General features: G+C 50.9%; 1 protein-coding gene across 3 annotated transcripts in view; it reads left to right on the forward strand.

Annotated features, from left to right (window-relative positions):
* The first annotated feature begins 956 nt into the window (after positions 1 to 956).
* The window catches only part of GOLGA3 (golgin A3), a 44725-nt gene continuing 18218 nt past the window's right edge, over positions 957 to 27463 (forward strand). The window contains exons 1-11 of one of the 3 annotated variants that reach the window (XM_082667306.1): positions 957 to 1031; positions 6408 to 6720; positions 8834 to 9076; positions 11763 to 11875; positions 16184 to 16842; positions 17504 to 17615; positions 19475 to 19781; positions 21990 to 22192; positions 24772 to 24909; positions 26375 to 26536; positions 26806 to 27174. In XM_082667306.1, coding sequence (XP_082523432.1) covers positions 6588 to 6720; positions 8834 to 9076; positions 11763 to 11875; positions 16184 to 16842; positions 17504 to 17615; positions 19475 to 19781; positions 21990 to 22192; positions 24772 to 24909; positions 26375 to 26536; positions 26806 to 27174 — 2439 coding nt within the window. In that variant the 5' untranslated portion in view covers positions 957 to 1031; positions 6408 to 6587. The remainder of the gene's footprint in view (positions 1032 to 6407; positions 6721 to 8833; positions 9077 to 11762; positions 11876 to 16183; positions 16843 to 17503; positions 17616 to 19474; positions 19782 to 21989; positions 22193 to 24771; positions 24910 to 26374; positions 26537 to 26805; positions 27175 to 27463) is intronic. The other 2 variants (XM_082667308.1, XM_082667307.1) reach the window with 2 other exon arrangements.

Here is a 27463-nt window from a genome sequence, read left to right on the forward strand (position 1 = left end):
GGACACAGACAAGTTTATTCTAAACTTTATCTGGAAGGACATGGACCCCAGAATAGTTAGAACAGTCATGAAAAAGAGTAAAGTGGGAGGAATCATCTAACCTGGTATTATGGCTTGCTGTAAAGCTACCGCGGTGAAGACTGTGCTGTTGGCAGAGGGATAGGCATGGTGATCAACGGAACGGTGCAGAGATCCCAGAAACAGCCAACAAGCAGCCAACTGATTTGACAAATGTACAAAAGCAAGTTAATGGAGGAAGAATAGACTTTTCAATAAACAGTGCTGGAACAATTTGATACCAGTAGACGAAAAAGAAAGAAAAATATCTTCATCTAAACCTCATGCCCTATGCCAACAATTTTCTTTCTAAAGATTGAAAAAAAATACATATATATATATATATATATATATATATACACACACACATATATAAATAAACATTGCTACGGCTCCAAGGCAGGAGTCACTTTTGCATTTGTACCTGAAAGACAAGGACTAGCGCGGTAGAAGGTTAGGTGCTCAGGGGCCAAGGCCAGGGGCCAGCGCCACCTGCGAGCCACACGGACCCAGCCCCCGCCCCGGGGGCTTACTAGCCACGCCCCCAACACGGTAGGGGCGGGGCCAGGACGCCCATACACTGACAGCTGGGGCGGGGCGGGGGCGGGGACCAGAGCTTAGGCACGCCACTTCCGCCGGAAGCTCAATTGCCCGGCTTCCTGTTGGAGTTGGTCCGGCAGGTCCGGGAGCTGCGTTTCTGACAAGGGAAAGAGCCCCAAACTCACTCTTTCAAATCGGCCTCGGGCCAATTGTGAGTGGGCTGGATCTCGACACTGCAGCTGGAACAGTCCCGTCCCGAGGGCGGCTGCTGGCTAGCAGAAGAGGACCTTATCTCTTCCGGAACGGAGGCTGCGCGCACTGGCTGTTTCCGGGGGGCCGGACTCCGTCGCCGCGCCGCGCTCCGCCTCGCGCGGGGCCACGTCTCCGCCTGAGCGGCCGGGCGGGGCATTTGCAGCGGCTTCCTCAGCGCCGGGGTGAGGGTCGCGGGGTGGCTCCTGGGCAGGGCCTCCGGCCGGGGAGGGCGCGGGGAGCTAGGGAACCGCGGCGCGGTCGGAGTGGGGGCCGGGCGAAGGGCGGCGGTACCGGGGCGGACGCGGAGGGCCGGCTGCGGCTCCGCCTATAGCGACAACGCCCCGCGCTAGTCCGGCTTCTCACTGTTGGTAGCCTCCGGGCCTGGAAGCCGGCCTGTGTAGCTGTTAGGGAACTGGCTTCATAAATATACGTACATTCGAGCCCTTCCGGAGCGCTATCTACCCGTGCCGGGGAGTGATCTGTTCAGAGGTGCCCACAACTGCTGTTGGTCTTGTTCTTTTGCAGAACTTCTGTCAAGATGACATGTGTGACATGGTGTCGGGTGGTTAGTGTGAAGCCTGGTTTAAAGAGCCCATGTGCTCTCAGCCTCTCAGTCCACCTCGATTCCATCTCGATTCTGGGTGCTTAGAGGCGTTTCACTGGTGCAGTGATACCTTCCAGAGGCAGTGGGGTCAGGCGTAGTCACTAGTCTGCAGGTGATGCAGGTGAACAGCTCGGCCTTCATTCAGCAACTGTTTGTTGAGTGTCGGTCGTGTGAGCGGCACTGTTCATTGTAGGTGCTGGGATCCAGAGCCGAAGTCGTGTCAGGGTCCCTGCCCTCACTGAGCTCACGCTGTCGTGGAGGGATGCGGAGGATAAATGAGGTCATTGCTGAGAGAGTATTGGGCGGTGCTTGGGGTGGGTCTGTAGGAGACCCCGTCGGCGGAGGTGACTTGAGCCAAGGCCTCTGTGACAAGAAACTAGCCATGCAAAACTGTGGGATAAGAGTGTTTCGGGCAGAATGAAGAGCAAGTGTGATGACCCTGAGGGAGGAGTACGTTTGGTGTTTTGAGGTAGAGAAGTATGGCAAGTATGTAATGAAAAAGGAAGAAAATGATAGGGAACAAGGATGCAATGTAGGGAGGGGTCAGATGGTATGCAGCATCCTAGTTCGTGGTGAGAGGCTTAGATTTGATTGTCAGTGTGATTGAAAACCACTGGGACGTTGTAAGCCATTTACAGGTGACTCGTGGATTTTTCTTTTTTTTACATTTTAAATTGTCCCTTAAATATTGCAAATACAACTTTTTATTGGAGTGATAGCCTTCAGTTCCAGTGGACCTTGAATGGCAAGAAAAGGAAATAAAAGTCATCTGACATTACTCAGATTCAAAAGTAACTTTTTTTTTCTTTTTAGCCAGTTGCCTTAAGCAGCAGTATAATTTTTAAATTTAACTAAACTTACAATATTATGTTAGTTTCAGGAGTATAACATAGTAATTTGATGGGTTGTTTTTTGTTTTTTTGGCCATGCCGTGCAGCATGCGGGATCCTAATTCCCCAACCAGGGATCGAACCCATGCCCCCTGCAGTGGGAGCACAGAGTCTTAATTACTGGACTGCCAGGGAAGGCCCTGATGTTTTTATAAATTAGACTCCATACAAAGTTATTATAAAATATTGGTTATATTCTGTGTGCTGTATGTTCCATCCTTGTAACTTATTTATTTTATACCTAGTAGTTTGTACCTCTTAATCCCCTTCACCTACTTTGCCCCTCTCCCTTCCCTTCACCTCTCTGGTAACCACTAGTTTGTTCTCCGTATCTGTGAGTCTGTTTCTGTTTTGTTATATTTGTTCATTTGCTTTCTTTTTAGATTCCATAGTGATAACATACAGTATTTATCTTCCTCTGTCTGACTTATTTCACTAAGCATAATGCCTTCCAGGTCTATCCATGTTGTCGCAAGTGGCAAAATTTTGTTCTTTTTTTATGAATGAGTAATATTCTGGCGTGTGTGTGTGTACCATATCTTCTTTATCAAAGCAGCATACTTTCTTTTTGCTTTTCTTTTTTTTTTTTTTTTTTTGCAGTAAGCGGGCCTCTCACTGCTGTGGCCTCTCCCGTTGCGGAGCACAGGCTCCAGACGCGCAGGCTCAGTGGCCATGGCTCGCGGGCCCAGCCGCTCCGCGGCATGTGGGATCTTCCCGGACCGGGGCACGAACCCGTGTTTCCTGCATCGGCAGGTGGACTCTCAACCACTGCGCCACCAGGGAAGCCCAGTATACTTTCTTGAATGAGAATATATTCAGTTGGCTTTTACCTATTGATTTTGACAAGCAGCAATTGAAGGGAAAATAACACTAATAATAATAGCTGCTGTTTATTGAGCTCATGGGACGTGTGCAGTTAATCCTGGCACAGATTTTTTATTCTTTTTCTCATCATCTTACTGATGAGATCGCCAGCTAAGAGTGGTTAAGAAATCTGCCCATGATCTCACAGGTGAGGGTCGGGGGGTCAGGACCTGCAGCCAAGATGTCTGATACCTGAGTCTGTCCTTTACATTACACTGCTATATGGTGACATTAGGCTTTCCGGGTTTTCACTTTGGCCATGCTCTGTTGTTTTTCTTTTCTTTTTGGCTGCCCCACGTGGCTTGCAGGATCTTAGTTCCCCCACCGGGGGTCGAACCCATGCCATCGGCAGTGCATGTGCTGGTGGTCCAGAGTCCTAACCACTGGACCACCAGGGAATTCCCATGCTCTGTTGTTTCTGATTGCTGATAGGGACATCTTAAAGAAGATGGGGTAGATGGAGCTGTTAATGTGCATATACCAAATCCATGTAATCTTCTGTCTGGGGGAAGCTGGAAGTCACATAGGTGCCTGAGATGGTAGTTTCTTGATCTGAAGTCTCTTGATGTCAGACAGTGATGGACCTAGAGTTACACGCACTTCGCGAAGTTCTAAGTTACGGTTTGCCTCATCTCTTCCCTCTGGGAAACAGCAGAATGCACGTGGTCAAAAACAGTACTGTGATTAGGCTGATCTCTGCTTTTTAATCACAAAATGGAGTGTGCATGTTACTACTAACAGCTTCCTTGTGATGTGCTCCCAGCTGTCTGACCCTCCTTGCCCTGTGTTTGTCAGCCGTCTGAGATAATGAGGCCCTGGACAACTGAATCATGCTAAGTAAAATTCACAGGAGGCTGAGGATACACGGAGAATGCCAGGGTATTATGGGCAGGGAGAAGTGTCCCTTCACCAGGGGCTGCTTCTGGTGGTCTGTGAATTCCATCTCTTGTCTGGCTTCAGGAAGAGCTGCATGTGAACAGGAGCCACCTTCATAAGTTACCAGAACAAGTCACAGTCACAGGGTCTCGAACTCTCGGCGGCTGCACCATCCATCTCTGGAGGGGGTAGGGCTCCTTGGGAATCAGAAGGCTTCTTGTTTAGTAAGAAATCCAAATAAAGGGAAGCCAGTGAGCGGAGTGTGTGTTGGCACTGGGCTCAGACGGCCTGATTCATTTGTCTTTGGCCTGCCTTCCTCAGAGGACGTGAACATCTAGGCCAGTGTTCCTCTTTCCCGCACAGTGTCAGGGTCAGGTGTGGTCACCGCTTGCCTCAGTGGCGCATTCTCTGTGGCTCCTTGGCCGCCCCTGTGCCCTCCTTCCTTTGGTTGGCATGTTCCGTCTTCTGTAGGTAAGTCCAGTCCCACTGGCTGTCGTGCTCTTCCTGGTCACTGTCACTGCTTATCTGCCTGTGACCATTCACGTACAGCTCTCCCAGTTTATACCTCCCAGGGTGTTCTTTGCCCTCACTAGAACTGCGGCTCCCACCTGCGTTTAGTAGAAACAGACTTATTCTGTATTTGACAAGGCATTGTGGATGACCAAGGATGCAAATACTGTCATCGTTTTGTTTTGGAACCACTAGCTTGGTTGTTAAGGGGTGGAACTTGGTGAGGCAGAGATTTAAGTCAGTAGCCTGTGCTGAGCACTGCTCTGTGCAGGGGATGTTCCAGGGGGTAGGGGCAGACTTGGAGTCGTGATTTCTGCATCCAGGATCTTACAGTGTGATGGAAGAGATAGGCACACACACACTGCGATGTGATATGCTTGCAGGGGGTATCGTGATGGCAGAAGCGAGTGGGCCACGTGCTTTACCTGAGGCCCAGGAGGGACTTGAGAGCAGTGCCTGATGGTAGACATGGAAGGGTCCATGGGTATTTGCCTGGAGTCAAGGAGAGAAGGGCATTGGCAACAGTTACCCATGTTTTCACACATTTCTATCCGTGGTCCTCTCAAGTACAAACCCTTAGAACTAGCTCTACACTTAATAGTAGACATAGGGAATCCCCTGCTTGTCCAGCGGTTAGGACTGCGCCTTCCCTGCCGAGGGCCCAGGAACTAAGATCCTGCAAGCCGAGAGGCGTGGCCACAAAAAAAAAAAATTGGCCATAGCCTTTTTATATTCGTAACAGCACTGTTATTGATCCATGGTATCGCTGGCCTGTCGGGCGCCGGGTTGCAGAAGGGAACGTGTGGATGATGGGAGCTGTGGGCCAAACACCACTGGGTTCCCGTCGCTGGGCCTCACCACGGGGTAGACCAGGTTGTGCCAGCCCCAGGCTGTGTGTTCGTGGGTGACAGGGTGACAGAGGACTGTGGAGAAGCAGGCGCACCTGCCTGTCCAGTGAGAGTCGGCTCCTGCTTAGGCTCTTCAGAAATGTCTATGTGGGATTTGTAAGCTGGGGAGGAAAGTCATGTAAATTTTTGTCCTGAAACCTGCGATAGTATCCTCATTACACGTCAAATGTGATAACCAGTTGCCAGACTTCGGGCAAAGTTTTGCCACCTTAAACTCAGCCTGGCAGGATGGGCTGAAAGATAGCAGATCCTGCGAGAAATGAAGGATGCGTTGGTTACCTGCTGTGACATGCTGTCTCTGCCCCCATCCCGGGACGGCTACTTCCCTCTGTCCTCACCTCCTGTGCTTTCCTCCAACAGTGTCCAGTTTACCATGTCCCACGCCATCGCGTCTTCCATGTTGCCCTCTGGATCTGAGCTGTGGCCTGGGCACTGACATGCCAGGTCTCCTGGGGCAGGGGCTTGCCCTTTGAGCCCTGGGAGCTCTTGGGCCTGTGTGTCCAGTACAGAAGCCACTGGCCACATGTTGCTATTTACACACAAATTAGTTAAATTTAAATAAATACAGACTCAGCTCGTCAGTCACCCAAGGCCCACCCCCAGCTCCGTGGCCACCTCTGCCGATTCTAGCGCCGACTGTGGAGCTTCTCACCCTGGCGGGATGGTCTTTAGCCGGCGCCAGTGCAGCCGCCCTGTAGGGATGGGCCCAGGTGGAGCTGGTTCAGCATTTTATCCTCAAAATCTAGGATGTTGTAGGTGCTCAAGGATTATTTGTTGAATGAATAAATCTATATTTGTTTATTATACAGATGCAAATTGGGAACCAAATGTTAGTCTTGGAATTGTTACTTCAAGTCTGGCAAACGAAGTTTCATAATACCTTTTTTCTCTTTTTTCTCCTGTCAGGTATCATGATATTACTTGGTTTGATTTCAGGCCATTTGTGAGACTTTAAATCTTCCGAAAATGGCAGCCCTGGTGCTTCCCATCCCAGGAGCTCTCGGCCGTTGCTGATGGCAGAAACCAAGCTCGCTCGCAGTTCACTTGCAGCCCCTGACTGTCAGCCCAGCCCGTGTCACCCTAGCCATGGACGGTGCAGCGGCCGTACAGGAAGGCATGCTGGAGGACAGACCCGGCAGTGGGATCTCAGCTTGCCCCGAGGCCCCCCCAGAGCCCACTGGCTCCCTGACATCACTGGACCAGTGGGATGAAGCCCAGTGTAAGTCACCAGTTACTCTGTGTGCTGCTGACTTTCTGCCTTCAAACAGGAGAACGTGGGTCAGCGTGCATTTTGGAGGAAGCCTGTGGTGTCTTAAGACCGTAATGAACTTTTTAATTCATTCAGAGTGTGTTTTTAGTAATCAGATGAGGGTTTGGTTTTGTTTTTTAGTTGATGCCAACCTTGAATCAAGCACCACGCGTGTTAAATAGAACGGGAACTTTGTGGAACTTTCTGCTCCAGCAGGACAGAGCAGCATGGTTACCGTTAAGGCTTCTGTAGGTCTTCACTGACACATCATTGTGCCCTAACATTCTACCTTTCTGGTTAGTTGCCAGAATTTTACTAACTGGGATCCAGAAATGGTCCACTAGTGATCTGAGGATTATTGGATCACATTTGCATGTTAGCTGATGTGTTATTTGTGCATCGGAAGTACAGGGTGAATTACCCACTCCATTCCATGCCCCTTCCTGGTCGGTGTGTGCTTGAAAATCGTTACCATGTGTATTTACTGATTTACTAGCAGAAACTGCATTCCTGTTCTTGTAAAACAGTGCTCAAGCACCTGAAATGGCTTTGCTGGTTACTGCTCCTTATACGCCGGGTGAGGCCAGTGTGGCTCGGCCCGAGACCAAGAGCTCTACAGTGGGACGGCTCCTAGGTCTGCCACTAACAGCAAGGAGCCCTCAAGCAAGATCCTTGATTTATCTCAGTCTCACTCTCCTCTTGAGAAAACGGAAAGATGAATGGTACCTGCATCTCGGGATGGTCGTGAGGGCCCACGTGAAATGCAAGCACCTGGGAAGCACCCGGGAAGCGGTGCTGGCCGTGTGTGTGGTCATCGTTATTTGTTTATCCATAATTAGCCTTGTGTTTGGAAACAATCAAGTCTTATTATTTATTGGGCCTTCTTTTAGGTTTCTTTTAAAGTGCAATATGATGCTGAAAAAATGACTTTGTTTTGTAAACAGGAAGGTTTAGAGACTCTCCTAGATCCGTAAGTAAGCCTGTCGGAGAGCAGAACTGACCCGATTAACTTGGATCTGAGATGCAGGATTCCTCCCCCGACCCCAGCCCTGACCCCAGCAGGAGACTGAAGGGCTGTTTGTGTAAAACAACAGATGGTTGTTTCAGGGTGGTGCTGGGTCTCCCCGCTCTGCTTTGTGTCTGGGGTGCCCCGTTTATATTCTGGTTTTCCTTTCAGAGAGGCATGACAGTAGCTATGTTAGTTGGGAGTCACATTTCAAGTGACAGAAACCCATTTTAAATTTGCTTGGGCACAGAGAGAACTTCCTGGATGCATACTGGGTACGTCATGAGAGCCAAGTGATGCTGACCCTGTGCGAGGCTGGGGCATTGCAGTGCTGGGGCCCTGGCGCCTGCCTGGAAGCCCCTCCACACGTCTCCCTGGCTCTTTGGCTGCCAACTGGCCGGTCTGTCACGGGGAGAGTGCTTTCTTTCTAGTTTCCTTTTGGCACAGAAATAGGTTTCAGTTAGAGCATAAACAAGTCTACTCGTAACAGTGTTAGTGGAGGAGAGTGAGCTTGGTAGCCGTGTATAGTCACCACTGGTCAACTTGGCTTTGTATCCGTCAGGTGTTTGTCAGCCATGAGCACGGACTCTGGGTTCTGTGCTCAGCTTTGCCATAATCGTTCTCAGCAGCTATTCTGACTCTGCCTTTGATTTCTCATTTGGAATCAGCCCGTTGAAAACGTGAGGCTGTGACACGGGTTAGCACTGCTGTTAACAACGCCTGTTAGAAACATCGTCAACTGTGTTTTAAGCATGTGTAAGGTTTTTTTGCTATTTTTTAAAAAACAGACTTTCGTAAGATTTCTTGTTGGTCTTGTTTAAATGCAAAGGAAACATTACTACTTAAATTCCACAGCCGTAGCGCGGAGGGTGAGGAGGGCATCCTGCAGGTGAGTGTGTCAGGCTCTGCGAGGTCGAGTGACTTGTCCCACCTCACCGCCCACAGGAGGGGACGATCCTGCTGTCCTCTCAGAGTGAACAGATCCATGGCATGTGGAGATTGCTCACGTATCTAGATCCCCTCTTGTCCTGCTTGAGTTGTTAAAACCGTGATGGCCCAGCACACCCTCTTTTCCAGGTGCCGGTGTCGAGGTAGACAGAGCTTCAGATGAAGGAGGAAGCCAAGGGGACACCTGTCTGAATGGGCCGGCGCCACAGTTCCCAGACCCTCCGCTGTCAGTGGGTCCTGAAGCCTCTCCAGGTGTGGCTGATTTCCATGACAACCTAAGGAAGTCTCAGGGGACTAGTGCTGAGGGCAGTGTTAGAAAAGAAGCTTTGCAGTCCCTCAGACTCAGTCTTCCTATGCAAGAAACGCAACTGTGTAAGCATCTTCCCACTGGGCTCTTCCCCCCTCTCCCCCCACCCCAGGGCCCTTGTCACCCACCATCCTTCAGAGGCACAGGCCCTGCACCCCCCTTCCATTTGCTGTTTTATCACTGTGGTGGGTCGTACATTTAACAGTTAGCTCCATTTCAGAGACAAGATACACTTCATCATGGCCTGATGGTGACTTGGGCTTGAGGCCCAAGTTTAAAGGGCCTGTGCATGCGTGTCTTTTGTCACCCTGGGTGGTGAGCAAGCAGCCAGTGGGGTTTTGATCTTGACAGTTACACTTTTTTTTTTTTTTTTTTGCGGTACGCGGGCCTCTCACTGCTGTGGCCTCTCCTGTTGCGCAGCACAGGCTCCGGACGCGCAGGCTCAGCGGCCATGGCTCACGGGCCCAGCCGCTCCGCGGCCACGGCATGTGGGATCTTCCCGGACCGCGGCACGAACCCGTGTCCCCTGCATCAGCAGGCGGACTCTCAACCACTGCGCCGCCAGGGAAGCCCGACAGTTACACTTTGAAGGCTTTCTTTTATGAGTTACTTTAATCAGTGTACATTTTGTGCAATCCCTGGGGATTCATGGGTGAACAAGTTGCAAACTGGCAGCCTCTGAGCCCTAGAAACCTCCAGGCCTTTTTCTAACATGTAGGTTTTCATACACAGACTTGTGTGATTTTACTTAATGGGATCATTTCACACGTGCTGTTTTTAAGCCTCATCCTCCCTTTAGTACCTCTTCCCCTCCCCTCCCGTCCAGGTCAGCCACATTCTCACATAGTCCTTTACAGGCGTCTGGAAACAGCCAGGTTTGGGGGTCATTGTTTTTTAAAATGGGGTTAATGTCCCTCACATTATTGTGTGCTTTCCTCACCTAGCTTTATCACATGGATATTGCCCCACATCAGCTGATCAGCTGATGCAACTCCGTATCTATTCTCTTAAGGCTGGTAGGAGCCCCGCGTGTGGCCGGTAAGAGCCACGTGACCAGTACTGCAGTGAGCATCTCCCCATGCATGTTTGCAGCATTGGTGCTTTCGTTTCTGTGGGCTCCACCCTAGAAGCAGAATTCATGGTCAGAAGCAACAGCTGTGTTTACCTCCATCATGTGTGGTCACATTGCCAGGGTGCTGACGCCCTGTGAGAGGACACAGAGGCTGTTTCCTCTGAGTCTACCAGTCTGATGGGTGTGCTGTGATGCTGCCTTGATAGTTTCACTTGCAGCTCCCACTTCCCTGGTTACTAGAGGGTTCTTCACAGGCATTATTTTGTTAGGGCCACAGCGTACTTTAAACATCTCTGTAAACTAACTGTTAGCATGTCAGCCAAGATGTTGTGTGAAATCCTGGGTCCTGACCTGAGGGGTATGTTAGCTCTGGCCCGAGGTACCCACCCGGCTCGCCTGCCCCCAGCCCAGCCCCGAGGCCATGTCTCTGGTGCTGCGCTTGCTGATTTGGGTTCCCTGCCTGAGGCCACAGCTCCTAGGTCTCTGCTGTCTGGACCACTCAGCGTTGTGAAAAGTATGAGAGACCTCTCGAGTGATGAGTGCACAGTTAGTGACAACACTGCTGAATTCCTAGTGAAATTCAGCAGCAGCTACTTACCTCCTAGGATCCACAGTTGAAGATGCTTCCGCCCATAAAGGGGCTCAGTTACGGCGTTTCTCTGCTCCCGTCAGCCTGCTGTCTGACCCCCCTGGGGAGACCTGGGGCTCTCCTCCCTTTCACTCGCTGTTCGGCCCTTTTCTTACCCAAAGTGAAAGGTTTGGATTTTAGATATTTAAAATTTTGTTATTAGCCAGAAAGTTGTCAGAGTAGTTCCCCTCCTGTCCTTGAGCAGAGACCCTGGACTGGAGTCGCCTCAGGCAGGAAACTGAGGTGAGGGGCCCAGACATAACTGCATGAAGAAGGCGAGTTCAGCGGCCGTTGTCCCGTCAGGATTGCTTCTCACGTTCCTCTGTACTGTCAGGGAGCGGACTTGGAGCTTGGTGAGAACCTCAGAACACTCACACTGGCACCAATTTCAAGTTCAGTTCTTTTGTTACTAAAAGGCACAGGTTGCCCGTGTCCTGTTTTATTTTTTTTAATTTCAGGCTAAATATATATTAATTAATTTTATTTATTTTTGCTGTGTTGGGTCTTCGTTTCTGTGCGAGGGCTTCCTCTAGCTGTGGCAAGTGGGGGCCACTCTTCATCGCGGTGCACGGGCCTCTCACTATCGCGGCCTCTCTTGTTGCGGAGCACAGGCTCGAGACGCGCAGGCTCAGTAGTTGTGGCTCACGGGCCTAGCTGCTCCGCGGCATGTGGGATCCTCCTAGACCAGGGCTCGAACCCTTGTTCCCTGCATTAGCAGGCAGATTCTCAACCACTGCACCACCAGGAAAGCCCCGCGCGTGTCCTGTTTTACCAGTCGGGTGCCCATAGGGGGCGATGCACTCGTGGCACGAGCACGGCCCCTGTGCTTGGCCAGTGTGTCTGCCACCAGGTGGGTCCTCTCTGTGGTCAGTGTCCAAGGCTCGCAGTTTTCTCTCCATCTGCAAACACTTCTTTCAAACTAGACAGCCGTGTGTCGTTCAAAGCTAAATCGTATCGGTAATAAAACACAAAACAGCCAGGCTGCCGTTCTGATTGGTCCTCTGTACCCTGGTGCATTGTGAGTTTCTAAATGGCCATTTCCCCACCTCAGGCTCAACAGAGGCTCCAGTGCCCCTGGAGAAGGAACAGCAGGTCCGACTGCAGGCTCGGAAGCAGCTGGAAGAGCAGCTCAGACAGTACAGGGCGAAGCGCCAGCAGGAAAGAGTGAGTCTCCCTCTCTCGGACGAGCTAGTGGAAAACCTCACGTGTGAAAAACAGCAATTGGTCAGACATAATTCCAGGATCTGCTGTTTATTTCTCTCTCTGGGGGGGTGGGCTTCTGTGCTTCTCTGCAAGGATCATTTTTGTCACGTAGTTCCCACCCTTTGGTTCCCACCCCGTCTGGTCCTTCTTCCCTCTAAGGCTGCCTTTAGAAAAGCAGGGGCAACAAATACTTGGGCAGAACTGCTGTCTGTGCTTGAGCGGCCAGTCCTGGGTTTGGCTTGTTTACTGCATAAGTGGCACAGTTTCTACTGAACTTTGCTGTACAGTGTTAGAATATGTGCCACGTCCCACACATATGATAAGTATGTCCATATGCTTTGCTAAAATCAGTTGTGTTCAGGTATGAAACTCTCGTTAGGATACCAATGAAAGCAGTCTTTTTAATCACATCGAGTGACTCTAAGAAAGGGGGGTATGAAGGTTCATTTCACTCTTCATCCAAGTTTTCTGTGGACTTGAAAAATGTCAAATTAAAGGAATTTAAAACTAAACAAACTTAAAAAACGCTTTTGGGGATTGATTTAGTAGTGACGGGTCCTCATCAAGGTTGGCCATTTGTTTTCCCAAGAGAGAACCTTGGCTTTTCGAGCGTCAGGGCTCTGAAGCCAATGTAAACGGACTGGAAGGGACAGCACCAGGCTCTGCACTGACAGAGGCTCCCACCCGGTCAGGGGCTTCTAGGGATCTGTCCAGATGGCCTGCCAGAAAACATTACAATGATGGTCAATAGTCAGTAGTAATTACGTGTGCTAGGCACTGTGTTAAATTCCCCACGGACATTATAGTGAGGCTCGGACAGGTAAGGAACTTGTGGTAAAGTAGCAGAGCCAAGATACAGACCAGACAGTGTCTGTGCCGAGCTTGTCCACAGCTTGCCTCCCAGGGGTTTGCACCACAAGTCCAAGCTCTGCCTGGGTCATCCAACGTTAGGCAATGTGTCAGGAGTTCAGTGTGAAGTTTCACATCATTTCCCATCTTTAAAAATTATATGTATGCATATATGTGTATAAAACCTTAGCCTCAGTAAGATAACTTCTGTCCAGCTGCTGGGCTCATCACACACTGGTCTGAGCAACCTGACAGGCCCACTTGCTTGGTCACCCCGCCTTCCCCGCCCTGCGCCGCACTAAGGAAGGCAGGCAGCAAGATGCCGGCTACTTTGGCCCCCACCTGTCCCCAGCTCTGGAGACCCTCGGGGCAGGGCCGGCTGAGGAGAGTGCAGCCTGGCAGGTGCCGTCCTCATGCGGATCGGCATCTGGGTGGGTTCTCCCCATGACCCAGGGGAGCTCAGAGCTGAAGTGACCGCCAGTGCCCCCGGCTGAGCTGGGACTTGAACCTGCCTATCTGAGCACAGAGCTGTGCTCTCCACTGCTGTGCTTGTGACCCATCAGCATGGCCTGTCGGTTCATGGAGTAGCATAAACCGAGTGAGGTTTTCTTTAAGAGTACAGGTTAGTTCAAAATGGGAGAATCTGTTGATAGAACTCATCATAATGGTCGTTCCATGTGGCAAGACTTAATGACCATCTCAGTAGGTGCTGAAAAGGTATTTGATAAAACGCAGAATTCTCGATTCAAAAAATGCAAAACAGGCAAGCAAAAACAAACTAGGAGTAGAAAGATACTTATTTAGGAATGTAGTTCAAACCTCATGTTTAAATGGTAGACATGATGGATGAAAGTCCTCCCCTGTTTGAGAGCATCTCCACGCATGTGCCTTCACGTAGAGGTGGTGATAATTTTTATGCGGGGGAGCCCCCTCTCTGCACTGCTCTTCACACGACCTTTCTCACTCCCCTGTCCTTAGCTCCTTCTCCATCAACACAGTGGAGGCCCTCCTCATCCTTCGTGACCATGTGTATGTACCAGCATTGCATTAACCAACCCATAGTGATTGACTTTAGGTGGTTTCTAATTTTTTGAAATTGCAAACAATGTTGCAGGGAATGTTTTGTGTCTTGGTATACTTCTGTGGGTAAATCCTTAACTGTCAAATTATTGGGTAAAAGGCTTTATGTTAGTTGATATATATTGCCCTCCACGTAGGATGGACTGGTTTACATTCTGGTTAGCAGTCTGTAAGATCCTTGGTAGCATTAGAAATAATGAAAATTGAATGTTCGTCCTCTGATAGGTGAAAAAACCCAGTACTTCCTAACAATCAGCGCCTCTTTGCGTGTTGGCTGTTTGGGTGTCTTTGTCGGTCTTTGTCTGTTTTTCTGTTGGTTGTCTTTTTGTTATGTTGGTACTGTATATGAGGAAGTTATCCCCTTCTAGTATTTTTGCAAACAATTTTTTCTTAGTTCGCCGTGACTTCTTTTCTGGCATACTTTTTGCTGCACATCAGTTTTTTTGTTTGTTTGTTTGTTTTTGGCTGTGTCGCACAGCTTGCAGGATCTTAGTTCCCTGACCAGGGATCGAACCCGTGCCCACTGCAGTGGAAGCACAGTCTTTTTTTTTTTTAATTCAATTTAAAAAATATTTATTTATTTGGCTGTGCCAGGTCTTAGTTGCGGCACATGGGGTCTTCATTGCTGAGTGCAGGCTCTTCGTTGTGGCATGCGGGATCTTTAGTTGCCGAACGCGGGCTCTTTAGTTGTGGCATGTGGGCTCTGAGTTGCAGCATGCAGGACCTAGTTCCCTGACCAGGGATTGAACCCAGGCCCCCTCCATTGGGAGTGCGGAGTCTTAACCACTGGACCCCCAGGGACGTCCTGGAAGTGCAGTTTTAACCACTGGACTGCCAGGGAATTCCCTGCACATCAGATTTGAATGTTTACAGTCAGAACTTTCAGTTTTTGCTGTTACTTCTTTTGGGGTTCATGTCATATTTGAGAGGATCTCCCCGTTTGAAGGATATAAGTAAATTCACCTCTGTTTTCTTCTTATGCTATAAGTAAGAGATAGTATAAAAAGTATTAAAAAGTTGTGGTTTTTTCTGTGTAAATCTAATCCACTTGCAATGTTTTGGATGGAGGTGAGAGGTGGGAGTGAGCCTCTTTGTGGACAGCTGGCCAGTTATCTCAAATTGCTTATTTTGTAGTCTCTCTTTTCCCCACTGGTTGGAATGCTACCTTATTGTGGTGCTTCTTAAATATCTATAGACCCCACCTATGCTTGGACCAGTTCCTGGGCTGTGTTCTGTGTCATCAGCCCACCTACTCTTTTCTCATTCTCAGTGGATCTAATCATGGCAGCTTTATAGTGTGTGTCACCATCTGGGAGGCCTGGCATGTCCAACGCACCACGCCCCTAACTCTTCCTTGCTGCTCTGGCTCATTTATCCTTCCTCTTGTATCCCAGCATCGTTTTGAGATGCTCCTCGCCCACCTTGTTCCTTGCCACTTTGGGATTGCACTAACTTTGTAGAGTAACATAGAATATTAATCGTAAGAGAAAGTCATGTTGATTCAGCGCCAAGGAATGGTGTCTCCCCTCATCTCCAGCCTCATTCAAGGCCACTTGGGAAGTTCTAGCTAACATGAAGATATGAGAAAAAGAAGTAAGAGATATAAATATTGAAAAAATAGGAGAAATGTTATTTGCAGGTGTTGGTAACACCTTGGAAAAATGCTGGAGAATCAACTGAAAAATTGCTATCATTATAAATTTATAAAAATATAAAATTATTAAAATAATTGGGGTTTAGAAATTGTCAGTTTCAAATACAAATATGAAAAATCAAGTTGTCCTAGTATCACCAGTTATGAAATTAGTGGGAAAAGATAATATTTATAATATCAACAAAATAACAAAATATCTAAGTATTAAATTTAAATGACAACAAAAATGGTTTAGACTCTAAAACACTACATAACTTCCTCTGTCGAGGGTCAGGCAACAGATATAAATAAATGGGGGGAAGTGGCTCATTATCCCCTCAGTAATTATAAATTTAAGGTAGTTCTAATTCAACAGGACTTTTTTCTTAACTTGAAGAAAAATTTCAAGGTTTATGTAAAAGAATTATCATGGGAGGATAGCCAGGAATATTGTGTGAAGCAGATGTGAGGAGGAAGGACGTGCTCTGGTGGGTGTTTGGAAACGCCGTCGGGTCAGAGTCAGGCGTGCGCTTGGCTCTCACCCGGGGCCCCGTGGAGGCAGCGAGTCACAGAGCACGGGACGTCCGTGCCGCGGCCGCGTGCAGGGAGCCCTCGTTGCGTAATCGGCGTGGCCTCTCTGGATGGCGATTTCTGAATGCTGCTTGTCAATTTTAAACATAATTTTTGTACTTTCTTTTCCTTCTCAGTCAAGTCAACCTGTAACTAAAACGAGACTTTTTAGCACACTTGATCCTGAACTCATGTTGAACCCAGAAACCTTACCGAGGGCCAGTGCCGTGGCTATGACCAAAGAATATTCCTTCCTGCGCACCAGCGTCCCTCGGGGGCCGAAGGTGGGCAGCTTAGGGCTCCTGGCACATCCTAAGGAGAAAAAAAGTTTCAAATCAAGCAAAATTCGGTCTCTGGCTGATTACAGAACTGAAGATTCAGACGCTCGGAATTCTGGTGGAAATGTTCCGGCTCCGGACTCTGCCAGGGCCTCCCTGGAGCAGAACCGAGGCAGTGGGACGTCTGTGGTGTCTGAGCTCAGCCTGTGTCCCGAGGCCGATGACCGCCTGGAGGATGCGTCCCTGACGGGGGACAATGTGTCCGAGGCTGACGGGACCGAGAGTGACAGCTCCTCCTATAGCAGCGTCTCTGCCCGAGGGACGGCTGGCCTTCCAGTGAACACGGGGGGCGTGCGCCAGGCCCCCTGTGGGGTCAGCAGCCAGGAGATCGCCGCCAGCGCCCTGGGCCAGCTGCCCTCCATCTCGGATGTCCTCCAGGCCGCAGCCGCCGAGCGCCAAGAGCAGAGGCAGAAGGTCAATGGGGAGACGCGGCGCCGGGCTGACAGCATCTGCAGCAGGTGGGTGACGCCGGGCCTGCGAGGCACTGCCTTCCTCTCCGAGTCCCCCCTTGCTCTTTAATGCTTCATTTATATGCACTCTGTCTCTTTGTAAGAAGTGGAATTGGGTCGAATGAGTAATCACCTGCAGTGTTAAGATATTCTGCCTTCCAGGATCTGTGTAGACCTGTCTCTAAAACTGCACAGATGTGATGGGGGCTCATGTCTCCATGAGGACATTCTGGCCATGTGGTGGCTGAAAAGGCCATGCTGTGGGCGGGGGTGTATCGGTAGCATTCCTAAGAGCTTTGGCTCGCTACCTAAATCTTTTTTTTTTTTTTTTTTGCGGTACGCGGGCCTCTCACTGCTGTGGCCTCTCCCGTTGCGGAGCACCGGCTCCGGACGCACAGGCTCAGCGGCCATGGCCCACGGGCCCAGCCGCTCCGCGGCATGTGGGATCTTCCCGGACCGGGGCACGAACCCGTGTCCCCTGCATCGACAGGCGGACTCTCAACCACTGCGCCACCAGGGAAGCTGCTAAATCTTTTTTACTTACTTATTTTTTTTTAATTGGGGGAGAGGAGCAGAGGGGTGTGGAATTTGGAGAGTATGGATGGTGTAAAGGAAAGACAATGATCGGTCATCTTCCCACTGCCTGATCCTTTGTGCCTTTATCCTCCAGCGTGTCCATGGAAAGCTCTGTTGCTGAAACTCATGATGAAATGTTGCAGGTTCTTAAAGAAAAAATGAGACTCGAAGGACAGCTGGAAGCTTTATCATTAGAGGCTAGTCAGGTAATGGAGATTTGATGGATGTATCAATGTGCCATGTCTTTGAGAAGAATGTGCAGCTCCTGTTCGTGCGTACAGCTTTACATGTGTCTTTAGGAATAAGCTTCAGCAGCAGCAGCAGCAGCAGCGCAGCAGCTTCGTCTTCTGTAGCTGTACATTTTTGTCCACTTGATTTGTCAGCCACAGAAAGAGGTGTGCTGGTTTTCCGCTCTGTGTGGTTTCTCCTTGTATCTCCGTCAGGATCTGCCTGGGAGGCTTCCTAGCTCTGCTGTCAGAGACCTAACAGTCCATGGCAATGAAATCTTTGGGGTGGATTTCACCTTTTTCTGGCCTGGTGAAATTGTCATCTTTGCCCCTTTAGTACTTCTTTACTTTTTCTGATACGAATTTTGCTTTGTCTGGTTAGCATATGCCTAAAGAATCATTTTCCATCCCTTAATTTTCAGCTTTCCGATCAACAATTAGAGTAACTCAGTTCAGCTGCCTTTGATCCTCTGCACTTGGCACGGAGACGGGGGAGAGCACAAAGCACTGGGGGGTGTGAGATCGAGGCAGGGGGCTCTCCCTTCCCCTCAGGAGCCTGCGCTGTGCGGGCGGGGGAGCCGTGCACACAAGAGTGCTTGCTCTGCTGAATGTGCTTCTCACGTCTGATGACTTTTTTGTTCACACGGTCCTGGGACACAGACTCTGTACATAAAACTCTAAACTGAAGAGGTGATTACCGAGGTGTCGGGGTTAATTTTAGTTGCACACGATTTTCACTTTGTCCTCCTGTAGAACGTGACCTCAGCAAGTGCATGTCCACCTCCCCTGAGTTTGACGCCCTGAACAATCGAAGCACCTTAGCTGGCTTTTACTTTACCTCCTTATCCTCCTGGGATTTGATTTGCTCTTCAGTTGTGTCCAAGCCAGGATCTTTGTGGATTGTTACGGGTGCAAAACTTTTTGGTATTTCTGTGAATATGCTGATTATACTTATTACAAAATCTTACTGCGTTTGCTCAGTTAACTCACTTTTTTGGGTATTCTTCCGTTTGTTGAATTTATTGTCTTCACGACATTGGTCTTCTGCTATTGCGTGTTGACGTGCAGCTGTCTGCTCTTCTTTGCATTTTGAAATTGCTGTACACGCCCTGATAGGCTGACTTCAGGGTGGGTGGGAGGTGCTGATGAGTGGGTAGGGGTCGTGCCCTTTGCTCAGTGTCTGTTCTCAGCTGCCCCTGGGGCCTAGGGCTTCTCGAGGCCCCACCTCTCCTCTCCCTGCTGGGTGCCGCGGACAGTGGTCCCCGGGGCCCTGCCGCGTAGCACAGACTGTGCCTCAGGCTGCTCCGCGCCCGGCAGCCCTGGCCGCAGCCCCTCCGAGCCTCTCCTATGTGATGGCACCCTTTCCCCACAGACGTGTTCTGTGGGTTTTGTTTTCCCCAGATCTGAATCTGGCTGCTCTTCATCTTTTAGAGACCCCTCAGCACTCCGGGTATTCTTACACTGTGTGTTTGTGCATGCTTGTGCGCTTTTTTGTTTTTTGGACAAATATGTTTTCCAGCGTCCTTGTGGGTGAGTGGGTGCTTGCAGAGCTTTTCCCACGTGCTGTCCTGCCCAGGTGCCACCGTGCGGAAAGCAGGCAGACTCTGTATTCACCCCTCCTACCTCTTGCGCCTGTTTGGAGAAACCCCTTCTTTTTGGATAACTGTAATGCTAGAGGTGACTGAATGTTTTGGAAAACATGGTGCTTTCCTGTAAAGTTCACCTGTTGGACACGTTCCTCTGTCTCATTGGCTGTGTTTTGGCAGCCCTCTTAATACGCAGGGTGGAAGCGACTTATTTTCCTGAATGTCAGCGTGGCTGTGTGTGGGTCTTTCCAGGCACTTAAAGAAAAGGCCGAGCTGCAAGCGCAGCTGGCCGCCCTGCACACGAAGCTGCGGGCACAGCTGGAGCACAGCCACAGCAGCCAGCAGAGGCAGGACTCGCTCAGTTCGGAGGTGGACACCTTAAAGCAGTCTTGCTGGGACCTCGAGCAGGCAATGAGCGCTCTGCAGAACATGCTGGAAGCCAAGAATGCTAGCCTGGCCTCCTCCAACAGCGACCTGCGGTTGGCAGAGGGGCAGTACCAGAGACTCATGGCCAAAGTGGAGGAGATGCAGAGGAGCATCCTCAGCAAGGACAACACAGGTGAGCATCCCGCGTCTGCATGTCTGTCCCTCAGTCGCGCGCAGGCTCCCAGGGGCTGTGCCCCTGGTAGGGGTTGTCTCGTCTGCTCTGAGGACTGACCTTTGTCACATCAGTGTGCTGGGGGTTACCCTCCCTTGTGATTTATACAGGAAGCGTCCACTTGCCTAAAGTAGTGTTGTTTTTGGCTCAGCTTGAGGAATCCTGCACGTTCTTGCATGCGCATCGGGGGCGGCTTAGGTCTTAGAAATGGACTGCGGACCCCTGACTGTCAGAAGTAATCGTTTCCACTCTTCTGCCTTCTCAGTCCATTGGTGTTTGGGGGCTAGATCTGCCTGCTTATTCCAGAATTGCAGGTGCCATTTAAAATATTTAAAAGCGTCACTTGAGTAGTAGATCTTTATTTTCCCTTCCATAAGTTCAGGTTTTGGGTCTAGCTGGATCCCCGTGGGAACCCCCTCTGGAACGATAGACAGATGGAACAGTGGAGTCAGGGAACGTTGCTGGTGGGCCAGGCACAGCGGACCTGTGTGTCCTTCCCTCGTGCTTTCTGCTCATCCTGGGGGCGCGTACTCCATTCCCAGAGCCCACGCTCCACACACGGCCGGCGCCAAGAAGTGTGGTCTGTGGGCTCACGACATCTCACTGTGCTGACGGGAGGAGGGGGAGAGGGGGTGGGAGAATGGCGCTCAGAGCCCAGGACGTGTCAGCCCAGACCCTGGTCCTCCAGTGCAGGCTGCAGAGATGACGTTCTTGTCCCCAAGGTCTGGGCGTCTGAGCGACGTGAGTGGGGTGCGGCGGGGCTTCTGTGAAGGACCACGGTGTCTGCCGACGTGGAGTCTTGGCCGTAAGACTTGTGAGACGAGGTTTCAGGTCTGATGAAATAAAGGAAAAGTGACAAACCTCTGTGGCAAAAACTTTATCCGGATCCTGGGCGGGGAAAGCACCAGCTGAGAAATAAAACAGCCAACTGACTTTAGTCTCTGAGCATTTTATGGTACCCAGTCCCTTAAGAAAATTATAAAATCCAAGAAGTTCTGTATTGCTCTGGGTTGCAAGGCATGGCCAGACCAGAGCTCGGCAGGCATCAGACTGACCTGCACCCAGCGCAGTGCCAGCCTCCCCACGCCTTGCTGTCGGTGTGTCTGCTGACTGGGGGATTTGGGGATGCGGGGGAGATGCTCCTGTTGCCATCCTAAAGCCCCACTGCTCTGAGGCACATCTATCCCCAAGGATTTCACATCAGGGGTCATGGATCCTATCGTGTTTTTTTGTTCTATTTTAAAATTTTGGAAACTATCATTAGAATCATAAGTGTTTTCTTAAATACCTGGTGTAATTTATTTTTTAAATAATTGACTGGTTTTGTTTGTACTATGATTTGGGTTTCTGCTATGATTTCCTGTCTGCTCCCCTTCCTGCCCTGCCCTCAACAGTGTTGACCATATCAGCAGACCAGCAGGGTTTAGTGTGTATACCATTCCTGAGCTTGTTGATGACTCACAGACGTCATCATGCCGAAGTCTTGAGCCAGAAAGCTCCCATGGCAACGTTGTGGACACACAGTCGATCTCATTGTTTGTAGATTTGCTAATTGTGAATTCTCCGATTCACTAAATGTATTTGTACCCCCACCAGTACTCACAGCTTTTTCTGGTCATTTGCAGATAGGTGCAGAGCAGAGAAGGGTTGCGGTCACCTGATGTGCAAAAAGGCTCAGCCTTCCTAGTTCAGCTCTTGTACCACAAGTGTCCTTTAATGGTCGATTTAGTGCCACGTTTTTTACATTTTTGTGCTTTTTGGGGTGGCTTTGCTCTTTACGATTAACCCCAAACACTGTGTGGTGTTCCTAAGTGCAGGAAGGCCGTGATGTGCTTTGTGGAGAAAGCATGGGTGATAGACAAGCTTTGCACAGGCACGAGGCACAGCGCTGTCGACTGTCAGTTCAGCGTTAATGAATCAAAAGCAAGTGGAGCAAGGTGTCTTTCAGCAGAAGCACACGCAAAACAAGGCTGTGTGTTGATCAGTTGATGAGCAGTGACCAGACCCTAACCGGGATGCCCGGGACCTGTGGCTCGGCGCTTGAGGTTGCATGTAAGGCGTCGTGCCGAGGAGGAGGGGACCCAGCGTGCGCCGCTGTCTGCGGAGCCGGCTTGACGGGACCTTTGGCGCGGCCGGGCTCCCCTGAGCGTCTCTGCTTGCTTGTTTCAGTGCATGACCTGCGGCAGCAGATGACAGCCTTGCAGAGCCAACTGCAGCAGGTGCAGCTGGAGCGCACTACGCTGACCAGCAAGCTGAAGGCGTCCCAGGCCGAGATTGCGTCCCTGCAGAGTGTCCGGCAGTGGTACCAGCAGCAGCTTGCTCTGGCCCAGGAGGCCCGGGTCCGGCTGCAGGGCGAGATGGCCCACATCCAGGTACAGCCCCTGCCGTGGCCAGCGGCTCATGCGGCACATCTGGTGTGAACACTTGCTTTTTCCCTCAATTGAAGCGACTTTTCTGAGTTCAGACTTCACCCATAGGTTGTTTGCAAACCTGCTGAGCACCCGTCTAGCCCACACCCCACCACGTGGGCAGGGAGGCCCTGCGGGGAGGGGTCACCGCCTTCTATGACCTTCTGACACAGGGAGTTTCACAGCTTCTGCTTGAGCATTTTAAATACTAAAATCCCCCTCTCTGGGACGTCCTGTGTTCCTCGCTCCGAGTCGTACATCCCGTCCCCTCTCTGGGGTCGCCTTTTGTCGTTGGAACCCAGCTGTCAAATCCACACCTGCGGGGGTCTCGGGCCGCTTGCTCCCCGGCTCTCCTGCGCCGTCACCGCCTCCTGTGGTGCGTTTCTTACGTGCACAGAGCGCGGCACACGCCACCTCCTGGCAGAGCTCTCCAGCTGCCTGGTCACCAGATCCTCCCAGAGAACACTCATTTCCCATATCCTCGCTTTCTTCCTGTGTTGTTAGGGTACCAGAGTGTCAGCCTCTAATTCTGCGTGAGTGGGAACAGGTGTGAGTCCAGGTCTGCAGGGTGACCGGGGCCGAGGCATGCTCTCGGGAGCAGTAGGCAAGATGCTGAAATGCACTTTGCTCCAAATCTCAGTGTTTGGACTAATTGGACCGATTGTGAGGGTGCTGATGGTGCCTTGGTCAGCCTGTCTTCTTTTTGAATTTTGCTGTGGGTTTTATTTTATCTCCCCACTTTTTTTTTATCCAAGTAAAATATCGTACCTTTTTTGTTACAATATTCAAAACATTGAAACTTTACTTCTCAAGTAGAGGATGTAAAGTACTAACTCCACCAAATCCTCCTTTTTAAAAAAATCTAAAGTCTACAAATATACAAAATAGAATTTTAGGGCTTCCCTGGTGGCGCAGTGGTTGAGAGTCCACCTGCTGATGCAGGGGACACGGGTTCGTGCCCCGGTCCGGGAAGATCCCACATGCCGCGGAGCGGCTAGGCCCATAAGCCATGGCCGCTGAGCCAGCACGTCCGGAGCCTGTGCTCCGCAACGAGAGAGGCCACGACAGTGAGAGGCCCGCATAATGCAAAAAAAAAAAAAAAAAAAAAATAGAATTTAAAAAAATTTGTTGTATCTATTTTTAAAATAAATTTATTTATTTATTTTTGGCTACGTTGGGTCTTCGTTGCTGCATGCAGGCTTTCTCTAGTTGCGGTGATCTGGGGCTACTCTTCGTTGCGGTGCATGGGCTTCTCATTGCGGTGGCTTCTCTTGTTGCGGAGCACGAGCTCTAGGCACGCAGGCTTCAGTAGTTGTGGCTCACGGGCTCCCGAGCGCAGGCTCAGTAGTTGTGGCGCACGGACTTAGTTGCCCCACGGCGTGTGGGATCTTCCCGGACCAGGGCTCTAACCCATGTCCCCTGCATTGGCAGGCGGATTCTTAAGCACTGCGCCACCAGGGAAGTCCTTATGTTGTGTATTTTTTAAGCTAGAGGACCTGGCTTAAATACGTCCTTAGCATAAATAAGCGTTTGTTCTACTTACCATGTGCTTGGAAATAATTGCAAGTCAATGCAATTTTGAAGCTGTCGTGCATTTATTTGAGGCATGAAATATTTAAAGAATCCAGATTTATATCCTGAGCTAAGTCAGAAATGGCATTTGGAAGACAGAAGTGGAGAAAGAGTCCAAGGGAATGGCAGTTTGAGAACCATAACTGCTTTTTTCAAATTCCTTTGACACCCAGGTCAGCGTTCCTTAATCCAGGTCAGCGTTCCTTAATTACCGTGTGTGGTACATTTTCACCCTCTTTCTCCAGTAACATGGAAGCGTCCCAGGAATGTTCAGGTTGGAGAAGAACGCAGGGTAGTCTTTATTCTTTTGTTGCCTTGAGATGAAGTCCCGGCGAATGACGCCTTTCCTTGCTCTGGGCAGCTTCCATCTTAGACCCTGAAGCTCACAGCTTCTGGTCGCATTGGGCACCTGTAGGTCTAGGAGCGTTCGCGTCGGCTCTGGAAGGGACATGCTCGCAGGTCTGCATGGCCTGGGTCAGACTGGGGCGGATGCCAGTGCCACTTCCTGGGAGTGGCCAGGGTCAGCCTGGTGCGTGACCAGGACAGTCGGGGACTGAGAGGGCAGGGCCTAAGGTGTGTCTGGCCGTGGGTCAGTTTATCTGATGGGCAGATTCCTGGCTGTCCCTGCCGCCCAGTTGAGGCCCCTAACCTCCGGACTCAGGGATGCCCCTTCAGTGGGAACTGTCACGTAGGTCTTACAACAGACCGCACCATCGTGGGGGTGATGAGCGCTGACTTCTGGGCTGCTGGCTGGCTCCTCTTAAGTACACAGAACACAGATGGCCTGAGTGTCATGGTGGCTGCCAGGAGGGTGGGCAGGGAGGCCCTGCGGGGGCGGTGGTCCTGGGGAGCGGCCCTCCCAGGGGCCAGCGCTGTACAGAGACCCTCACCCTTGTGGCCTCAGGGACTGGCTGGGCTGTGCTTGTGCTTGGAGTCTAGCAACCTTCGACTTGTGGTGTTTTTCTTTGAAGATTGGACAGATGAGCCAGGCGGGCCTCCTGGAGCACCTGAAGCTTGAGAATGTGTCCCTGTCCCACCAGCTGACGGAGACCCAGCAGAGGTCGATCAAGGAGAAGGAGCGCATTGCCGCCCAGCTCCAGGGCATCGAGGTGGGGCCGTGCTTCTGGGGCTGCGGGGTGTCAGTGTTGTCTTGGGGTTTGGGGGTTTGGGGTTTTTTTTTATACGTAAACATTAGTACTACATACGTGCGTACGTATGCATATCTTTAAAAATACTCCTTTGAGCCATGTGCAGTGATTTAAGGTTTCGGGATTCTGTTCCTCGTGTTCCCTGTATGCTCATCCCCCCTCCCTCATCTCTGCACGCTCAGAGGTAACCTGGGCCTTCCTCTGAACTGCCTAGTTCCGGCCTCAGCCTGCGTTGCCATTTCACGCTCCAACAGCCACGTGGACTGGTTAGGACCGTGTCCAGCCTCCTCTGTGGATTATGCCAGGGTAGGGAGATGCAGTGGCTTTGACCTGTGGTCTTTGTCAGCTGTGAGACCCTGGACTTAATATCTTAACTCTCTGGGCTTTGTTCCCTTTTCATTAAATATGGATAATAATACCTACTTAATAGGCTTGTTGGGAAAAGTAAAGAAGAAAAGGGGTACACGGCATCCTGGCATTGTGTACCGAGAACCTCACAGTCACACAGAAGGTTGGTGTTCTGTGACTGTGGTCTCCCATATCCCCACTTATCTGCACGTGCTCCTTTGTCCTCACGGATGACGTGGATGATGAAAGACAGTTGTGTTGTGTCAAACACATGCTTCAAGGGCTCAGTGTCAAAGAACTAAAAAAATTCTAAGTTATAAGCTAATGTTTTTTCCCTAAGAAAACTCCTAGATGTTGCGTCTTATCTACATAGTCAGGACGTAAGGAATGCCATATTTACCCCACGGCCCCTGGTCTCTAGTCTTGCCAAGTGGCATCCGGAAGTAATCTTGTGGGACTTCCCTGGTGGTCCAGTGGTAAAGAATCCGCCTTCCAGTGCAGAGGACCCGGGTTCTATCCCTGGTGACGGAACTAAGATTCCACATGCCGTGGGGCAACTAAGCCTGCGCACCACAGCTACTGAGCTCGCACGCCTCAACTAGAGAGCCTGCGTGTCGCAACGAAAGATCCTGCATGCCACGACTAAGACCCGATGCAGCCAAAAATAAATAAATAATCTTTAAAAAAAAAAAAAAAAGGAAGTAATCTTGTGAAAGAGAATGTGCCGTGCATCACCCCGAACAGCCTGTCTTCACGCAGGTGGCGGCGGTGGCGGCTGTGGAGTTTCATTCACCACTTTATCCCAGTTCTTAAAACTGGGCTGTCTGCTTGCTTCTCTCTTCAGCCAGGCCCGAGGGTCAGCAGGGGAGCCATGGGTGGAGGAATCGGCTGGTGGCCTGTCTTGGCAGTGGGAGGGCACCAGCTTTCTGCCCCCGTCCCCTCGGGCCCTCTCTCTGTGGGTCATGGACAGGATGGTGACGGGGACGATGGCCTCTCTCCAGGGTGGTGGGCTTGCCCGCCGAGGCTGTAGCTACAGGTTATCCTGCTTTTTAAAAAATGCTCTGTCTTCTGGGCCCAGGCTGACATGTTGGACCAGGAAGCTGCCTTTGTGCAGATTCAGGAGGCGAAGACGATGGTGGAGGAGGACCTGCAGAGGAGGCTGGAGGAGTTCGAAGAGGAGAAACAGCAGCTGCAGACGACGGCGGCCTCGGCGGCGGCCCTGGAGCAGCAGCTGGAGCAGGCAAGCCCCTCGGGCGCTCTTGTCGCTGCCCTGGGGCCGCGGAGAGCCTCACGGGGCTCGTTGGCGCTGGTCTGTCCGTCACGTCGTCAGACCCGGCGGGGGTTCACTTCAGCTCGTGGTCTTCTGTGCCGCAGCTTTACGCAGAAGGCTGCCTCCAGAGCATCGTCCAGACTGTTTAAAACCCAAGCACGGAAGAAGTACAAACTCTTGGGACACGCGGTGTTTTCGTTCAAGCGCGGTTACATTGACTACAGTTCCTTTTATCCTAGGTGAAGCTGACTTTGCATCAGCGAGACCAGCAGCTTGAGGCTTTGCAGCAGGAGCACCTGGACCTGTTGAAGCAGTTCACCTCGACGCAGGAGACTTTGCAGAGCAGGGAGCAGGCCCTCGGGGACCTGCAGCTACACCACGACGAGCTGCAGGCCAGGCTGGATGAGCTGCGGGGGGAGGCCGCCGCAAGGGACGACGCCATCCGTTTCCTGCAGAACGAGAAGATTGTCTTGGAGGTGGCTGTGCAGGCAGCCCAGAGCGGCAGGGAGGAGTTTGATAGAGAGGCAGAATGCCTGGAAGAGGGTGCCCAGGACACGTCAGCAACCTTAGAGCAGTTGACACAGGAATTAGCCATCAAGTCCAGCCAGGTAATGCAGTTTGCTGTCACTCTTTTACGCGTGGAAATCACATATACAAGAAGTAACGCTGATTGTTTGGTCCTTTGTTTTGTTCTTTTTTTGAAACATGGAAGAACGCTTCCGGGGGGGGGCCCAGGGCTCAGCTGGGGAAGGGGCCCACAGCAGCTGATGGGGTACTTCCGGTCCTAGGTTAGTGGCTGGGTGTGTAGATACCTGGCTGGGAACTGGGAACCGAGTTGTTTGGGGCTTTGAAAGTAATCTGCCAAGAAACACCAGCTTCAGTGCACCTGTGAGGAGG

Source organism: Grampus griseus (genome assembly GCF_964374135.1).
Source record: "Grampus griseus genome assembly, chromosome: 12".
Lineage (NCBI taxonomy): Eukaryota > Metazoa > Chordata > Mammalia > Artiodactyla > Delphinidae > Grampus > Grampus griseus.